This window comes from Primulina tabacum, chromosome 5 (assembly GCF_025594145.1).
Source record: "Primulina tabacum isolate GXHZ01 chromosome 5, ASM2559414v2, whole genome shotgun sequence".
NCBI lineage: Eukaryota > Viridiplantae > Streptophyta > Magnoliopsida > Lamiales > Gesneriaceae > Primulina > Primulina tabacum.
The window spans coordinates 17,473,903-17,480,484 of NC_134554.1; the positions used below are offsets into that span (position 1 = coordinate 17,473,903).

At 38.5% G+C, this 6,582-nt stretch overlaps 2 protein-coding genes across 2 annotated transcripts; one reads left to right on the plus strand and one right to left on the minus strand.

Moving 5' to 3' along the window:
- The first annotated feature begins 373 nt into the window (after positions 1–373).
- On the plus strand, positions 374–1,916 carry LOC142544894 (senescence-specific cysteine protease SAG39-like). Its single transcript, XM_075651919.1, has 2 exons — positions 374–926; positions 1,241–1,916. The coding sequence occupies exons 1-2, from the start codon at positions 374–376 to the stop codon at positions 1,831–1,833; spliced, it is 1,146 nt and encodes a 381-aa protein (XP_075508034.1). The 3' UTR covers positions 1,834–1,916.
- A 721-nt stretch (positions 1,917–2,637) lies between these two features.
- On the minus strand, positions 2,638–6,582 carry LOC142547165 (calcium-dependent protein kinase 32-like). The gene is made up of 8 exons (XM_075655292.1): positions 5,575–6,582; positions 4,748–4,871; positions 4,516–4,659; positions 4,094–4,246; positions 3,877–3,992; positions 3,616–3,783; positions 3,039–3,275; positions 2,638–2,949 (listed from the first exon to the last, which is right to left on the minus strand). The coding sequence occupies exons 1-8, from the start codon at positions 6,073–6,075 to the stop codon at positions 2,809–2,811; spliced, it is 1,584 nt and encodes a 527-aa protein (XP_075511407.1). The 5' UTR covers positions 6,076–6,582; the 3' UTR covers positions 2,638–2,808.

Consider the following 6,582-nt stretch of genomic DNA (forward strand, 5'->3'; position numbering starts at 1 on the left):
ATTTGAGGGGTTTTTTGAATGATGTTTTCAAATGATTATGTATTGAGTGAATTTGAAATCTGCCCCGATGACTCAAAAAATAATCAGCGGTGATTTGAATGGAGTTTCCCGACAAACCAATGGAAAAACACTACAACATGATAATATTTTCTTGAGAATTGACGAAGGATCCTTAATCAAATCTTAGATTTTATAGAGTTTGACTTTATAACTTGTGTATCCCACGATTAATCAAAGGCATACAATGATATTCTAGGACAAGTTATAGGTCAATTTGAACTATGTTCGATGGACCAACGTCTACGGTTTCGTTAATCAGTCACATTGATCTCCCCGGCAAACTGGAAATAACTTAATCGAATTTTTCGTTTACATGATAATTGAACAAATCTTCTTCTATAAATGCATGACTTCTTCGAGGCTAAAATGCAACCTTAAAAAGGACATTGTGTTCTTTGATATTTATAACCAAGAAATGACTATCTCATCAGCAGTAAACATGAAATCTAGTACCATTGTTCTTATGTTGGCAATCTTGGGAATTTTCGTCACTCGAACCACATCGCGCCAAGTACCAACGTTTTCCATGCCAGAGAGACACGAGCAATGGATGTTAGAATACGGCAGAGTTTATGAGAATATCGAAGAAAAGGCGATTCGCTTCACGATATTCAAGGATAATGTGGAGTTCATTGAAAGGTTCAATGAAGGTGGAAATAGGCCTTACAAGCTTGGCCTCAATGCATTTGCTGATCAAACTAACGAGGAGTTTAGGTCTGCTAGGAATGGACTTAAGACAGTTTCTTCGAACGAGAAATGGACTGAAACTACATCGTTCAAGTATGAAAATGTGAGTGTTGTCCCACCTAGCATGGACTGGAGAAAGAAAGGGGCCGTTACACCAGTCAAGGATCAAGGCCAATGCGGTAAGACATTCCCTTTCCTAGTTACGATAGACAAGCTTTCTTAACAAAAACATTTTTCCTTTGGAAATTTCAAGGTTAATGTATGGTTAGGCTTTAAAAATTTTAAACGCACTTACATAATGAAAGTGAATAGGCCAAAAAAATATTATGTTTAGAGATTCTGCTTCAATTTTTCTTCAAGATATAAATCCATGCAAATATTAAAAAATAAAGAGAGAGTAGTGTTCCCACCGGTCATGTTTGGTTGTGTAACGTATATATTCGAGGTAATTCACGGTCTTTTTCTTCACTATTTTCCTGTCCTGAAACTACAGGAAGTTGCTGGGCATTTTCAGCAATAGCAGCAACAGAAGGGATCAACAAGCTCTCAACAGGCAAACTGATCTCACTCTCCGAGCAAGAAATAGTAGACTGCGACAGAACAAGCAACGACCAAGGCTGTGAGGGCGGATACATGGAAGATGCCTTCGGGTTCATTGCGAAGAACAAAGGGATCGCCTCCGAATCCACGTACCCTTACTCAGCCGCAGATGGAACCTGCAACAAGAACAAAGAAGCATCCCACGCAGCCAAGATTTCGGGGTTTGAAAAGGTGCCCACCAACAGTGAGGCTGCTCTTGTTAAGGCGGTCGCACATCAGCCTGTATCCGTGTCCATCGACGCGAGCGGAATGGCGTTTCAGTTTTATTCAAGCGGGGTGTTTACAGGGGACTGTGGGACCGATCTGGATCACGGCGTGACTGCTGTTGGATATGGGATGGCTGGGGATGGTACTAAGTATTGGTTGATCAAGAATTCTTGGGGAACTAGCTGGGGTATGGAGGGGTATATTATGATGGAGAAGGATATCAGTGCTAAAGAAGGGCTTTGTGGGATTGCTATGGATTCCTCATACCCTACTGCTTGATCTTGATCATCAGAAAGAAGTTGTATATATTAATGGTGTTTCTATCGTCTATCTGTACACACATACATATACAGACAGGTCGAATCCTCCGAATGTTGCATTGTCCGTCTTGTGTATATATATATATATATCATGTGTCTACTTGTTGTCTCTTTAATCAAGTCATGTCATGTGTGCTGAATTTGGGTCATGGAGTTTGAGAAATTTATCCAACATGGTTAATTATGTCTAGCTCTTTCATCAGCAGAAATCCAAATACAAGTTTATTTTACCACAATTGGCTGGGGGTTTGTTGTGTCTAGAGTTGGAACCGAAAATAGCATATGCCAAATACAATTCGATCAGGTTTACAAAAGTTTGACAGTTGAAAACTCCAATAGCTCTATGCCAATGCCCTTCATTTATCATCAGCATCGCTAGCAGCTGATTGATGCAGCATAGAATCTATTTAAAAACTGAGCTACTGTCCTATTCTAGCATGGTCATAATTTTTTAATACGTTCCTTCAGAAAATGTATAAATTTTTTTTAAGTATATAAACAAAATAAATGACAGAATATATATATATATATACATATATATAAAATGGAATTTGTAAAAATATAGCCCAACATCATGTCTAACCATTAAAAAGTATTGAAAATTTTACTGGATTAATCAAATGTGAAAATAAAACCCATATGATAAATCGAATCAGGTGAATATAAAAAAAACCAGGATTGGTGATCAACTAGTTTAATTGGATCTAATCTGTTTCAATATTCTATTTCTAGTTTACACCAGTAATTCTAACTAACTCCAATATTGTATCTTTAGAATCTATCATTAACTATTCAAATTAACTTGCAAACTTCGGTAACAATGGACAATATGCATGTGAAATTGATCGTGGCTCTACACTTACAACTTGGATTAACAAAAAAAGAGAAAAACTTGTTTCCACTCAAGCAAATGTGCCATTCTCTACAGGGGCCATCACATTCGTATTGATCCGCTCTTGATCAGGTTCAAATTCAGACTGTTGTATCGTTCTCTCGAATACTGTCTCGACGCCTTTCTCCAATCTGTTCCGGCCTTCATCATTGCGGCAAACTCGTCGTAACTTATACGCCCATCCTGCAGAAAATAATATAGAAAAAAATGTAAGCAATGTATGAAAGAATGTGTTAGAGATGGTCAGAAATTTGAGATAGGGGGCGACTGACCTTGTCTGTGTCCACGTCTTGCATAATGGCAATAATGACCTCTTCACTGGTCGCCTCTGTCTCTGCCTCTTCGGCGAAGGCTTCTCTTAGCTCTTCCATCTCTATATACCCACTTTTGTTAGCATCAAAGAACTCGAATGCCTTGTGTATGTGTTCGTCGTTTCCCATCTTTCTTAGGTGAACAGATATTGCAACAAATTCTCCACAATTGAGATATCCATCTTTATCCACATCACCCTGTTCCAACAGGAATTAAAAAAACTAACGTTACTCTACTAGTTAATACAAAGCAAAAAATTTCACGTGACGAGGCGTGTAGCATTCAAAAATCTTGTGCTTTGCAAACGAAGTGTTCTCTAACATGGCATCATCTGTTTCAGTAATCGTTGTCAAAAATGCGAGCTCGTGGGAGGTAAGCTAACAAAAGTTTTATAGGGTCACTGCCCTGCTTTTTCCCATGCTTCTCGTTTCTCATCGAATCATGTATTGATGAACGACTCATAGATGACTACCACTGTAGAGCTGTTCAAAAGATTTAAGCCTAGAATGAAGTCTTATAATCAGATATGACACTCACAGCTTCCATTAGAACTTGAAGATCGCTATCTGGGATGTGATGGCCGAGCTTGTGTAGCCCCACTCTTAACTCGTCAATGTCAATCTTCCCCTTGTTGTCCATATCCATCAATTGGAATCCTTCAACTATGCCTGCCACTTCCTCCACAGATAGATGCTCAGCAATCACCTGACATTCGAGAAATTGATTTAGCAAAAACCTTAACGGGCCAACGACACCATTATTGATTTTTTATTAACTTTTAGAAGCAAGAGCTGTTACCCGTAGAGCTTTTTTCTTGAGCTTATTCATCATTGAAAACTGCTTGAGCCTAGCTCTAACAGTTTCACCCAAAGAAACATTGGGAGCACTCTTTGCATTGTGCAACCAAGGATGATCTGCGAGTCAAGCAGCTAGAATTGTCAACAATTTGAAACGAGCAATCAAGCATGGCTATATGTAAAATGTGGTGTCAATAAATAATTGGGCTAAATGTTACCTAGAACCTCCTCGGGTGTAAGACGTTTCTTGGGGTCGGGGTTGAGCATTTTCTTTACCAGGTCTTTTGCTTTATCAGAAACCTTGGGCCAAGGATCTCTTTTGAAGCTCACAACAGAACGAATAATCGATTGGGCAATGCCTTGTTCAGTTTCTGCAGTTTAACAACATTTTGTGCCAGAGGGAATGTCAAAACCGAGTGGAAAAATTCGGTACTTTCAATCAAACAAGAGAGAGTTTCCATGTCCACACACACTAGTTAACCGAATTTCGCATCCCTATCTACTATACGATACACAAAATATGATTGATTCAACCATTTTTAACTAGTTTGAACATCCTCCTTCAATAAAGTTGGCATTAAAGTTTAGTGGCATAAATTCAAAATATGGGAGCAACGCGTACGGAAAATTGGAAACTAACCAGCCCAAAACGGTGGAAATCCACAGAGTAAGATATAAAGAACAACACCAGCACTCCAAATGTCTATTTCTGGACCATAGTCTTTCTTCAGGACCTCCGGAGCCATATAGAAAGGGCTTCCCACAATTTCATCAAATCTCTCGCCTGCAGAATCGCCAAAAAGTTAGCTAATGCAATCCAACATATGTTTAACTGCAACCCAAAGAATTAATCAAGCGTGAAAGGAACATACCAGGCTTGAAGATAACTGACAGCCCAAAATCAATGACCTTTAGTGGTGCCGTTTCTTTCATATTTGCAAACAAGAAGTTTTCGGGTTTAAGATCACGATGCATGACCCCATGCTTATGGCAATTCTGCAGGAAGATCCACTTAATTAGATAACACTTACAAGGGTGGACAAAATACAGTTACTTGGCAAGTTACCACGGCAACAAACAGAACAGAGTTGGAAAAAAAAAGATGCAATCCTAAAAAATAGGGTCGAATAATGCATTTTTGCGTCAACAAATGACAGATGTAAAACATACTTATTGAATTGGCATCATTTGTCACTCAAAATGTCATCACTCCAGAGTCTCAATATTCAACATACACCCTCAATCACTCTCTATTGCAGGTTTCTTCAACAGGATGTCCAGATAATCTAGTCTAATTGTATCTTCAACTGCCTTTATCCATGTGCTAATAAGGTCTCCATGGACATGGGTCAGACACTACAATAATGCACTAAATTGGATTATTGGACATTTTCTGGTGTTCCTTAAACGAAAGATCAAAGAATTAATGTATCCATTGGCACGGCCAGACGGGGTGCGCAGGGGGCTCACTCCTCTTCCTCCAAACTTTTCTATAGATCCATATATTTGCATATGCTATAAATACCCACTAAAATATGATATCACCCCAACCCATATTTTGAATTTTAATTACCTTTGCGGTTCTGTCAATGAATGTATACTGGCACAAACAAATGATAAATCAACAATAAAAATCTATACTCAGCAAATATAGATTATTACTAAATCGACACAAAACATCAAGAAATCAAATCTTCACCTGAATAACTTCGACAATGGTTCGAGTCACCGCGGCAGCCGCCCTCTCAGTATAATGTCCTCTAGCAACAATTCTGTCAAACAGTTCACCACCCTCACATAACTCCATAACTAAATGCACTGCACTATCATCTTCGTATGTATCCTTCAAACTCACAACATTTGGAAGCTCAGGCAAATGCTTCATGATCTGAACCTCTCTCCTCACATCCTCAATATCTACTCTAGTCCTGAGCTTCTTCTTAGATATCGACTTACAAGCAAACACTTCCCCAGTTGATTTTTCAGTGCATAAATAGGTAACCCCGAATTCACCTCTACCGAGCTCACGCCCCAGCTCGTAAAAGCCCTCAATGTTATGGCCTGTCGGATTGGTCAATACGTAGGATTTGTATCCACCAAATGGCACATGTTTACCATCATTAATAGCGAAGCGATTTGGCTTATGATTTCCCACTATCTCCTCGTCGGAAGTTTTAGGAACAACACAACAGTTTCCCATTTTAATGAAATCAAGAAAAATCAAACAATTTTTTCAATATTTGAACAAAAAATGTAGTCAGGATTCAATAGAATCCCAAGTATCAATGAATCAATCAAAATCTGAACTTTTTCAGATCAAAAGAATAAAGATTTAACTTTTATCAGCATAAGCTCCAAAATCTCAATTCCCACGATTTCTACGCCGATTAAGCTTATGACTTGCACAAAAAAGATAGAACTCCGCTAAAGATTTAAAAAAAAAACCCCAAACTTTAAGATCAAAACACGAGAAACAAAGAATTGGGTTCTCTCTAAATTCAACCAGCTTCAAAACCCGCAAAACAAGTTTCAGATATTTGAAGATTCAATATTCCGGATGAAAGGGGTGGCAAAACCAAGAAAATATACCAAGTTTCAAGAAATATGTGGTGAGTTGAAGGAAGAAGGTTTGGTATGACAAAACAATGTGAAGGGGAAGGGGATTTAAGGGAAGATGGGAAAGGTCTTGTAGTAAAATGTCGAGAAT

Bases quoted from the DNA above. Each gene is read 5' to 3' on its own strand.
- LOC142544894 (XM_075651919.1), top strand. From the start codon at position 374: ATGATAATTGAACAAATCTTCTTCTATAAATGCATGACTTCTTCGAGG. The intron at 927-1,240 runs GTAAGACATTCC...CTGAAACTACAG, and splicing joins CAAGGATCAAGGCCAATGCG to GAAGTTGCTGGGCATTTTCA.
- LOC142547165 (XM_075655292.1), bottom strand. From the start codon at position 6,075: ATGGGAAACTGTTGTGTTGTTCCTAAAACTTCCGACGAGGAGATAGTG. The intron at 4,660-4,747 runs GTATGTTCCTTT...GCGATTCTGCAG, and splicing joins GTCAGTTATCTTCAAGCCTG to GCGAGAGATTTGATGAAATT. The intron at 4,247-4,515 runs GTTAGTTTCCAA...GTTAAACTGCAG, and splicing joins ATTTCCACCGTTTTGGGCTG to AAACTGAACAAGGCATTGCC.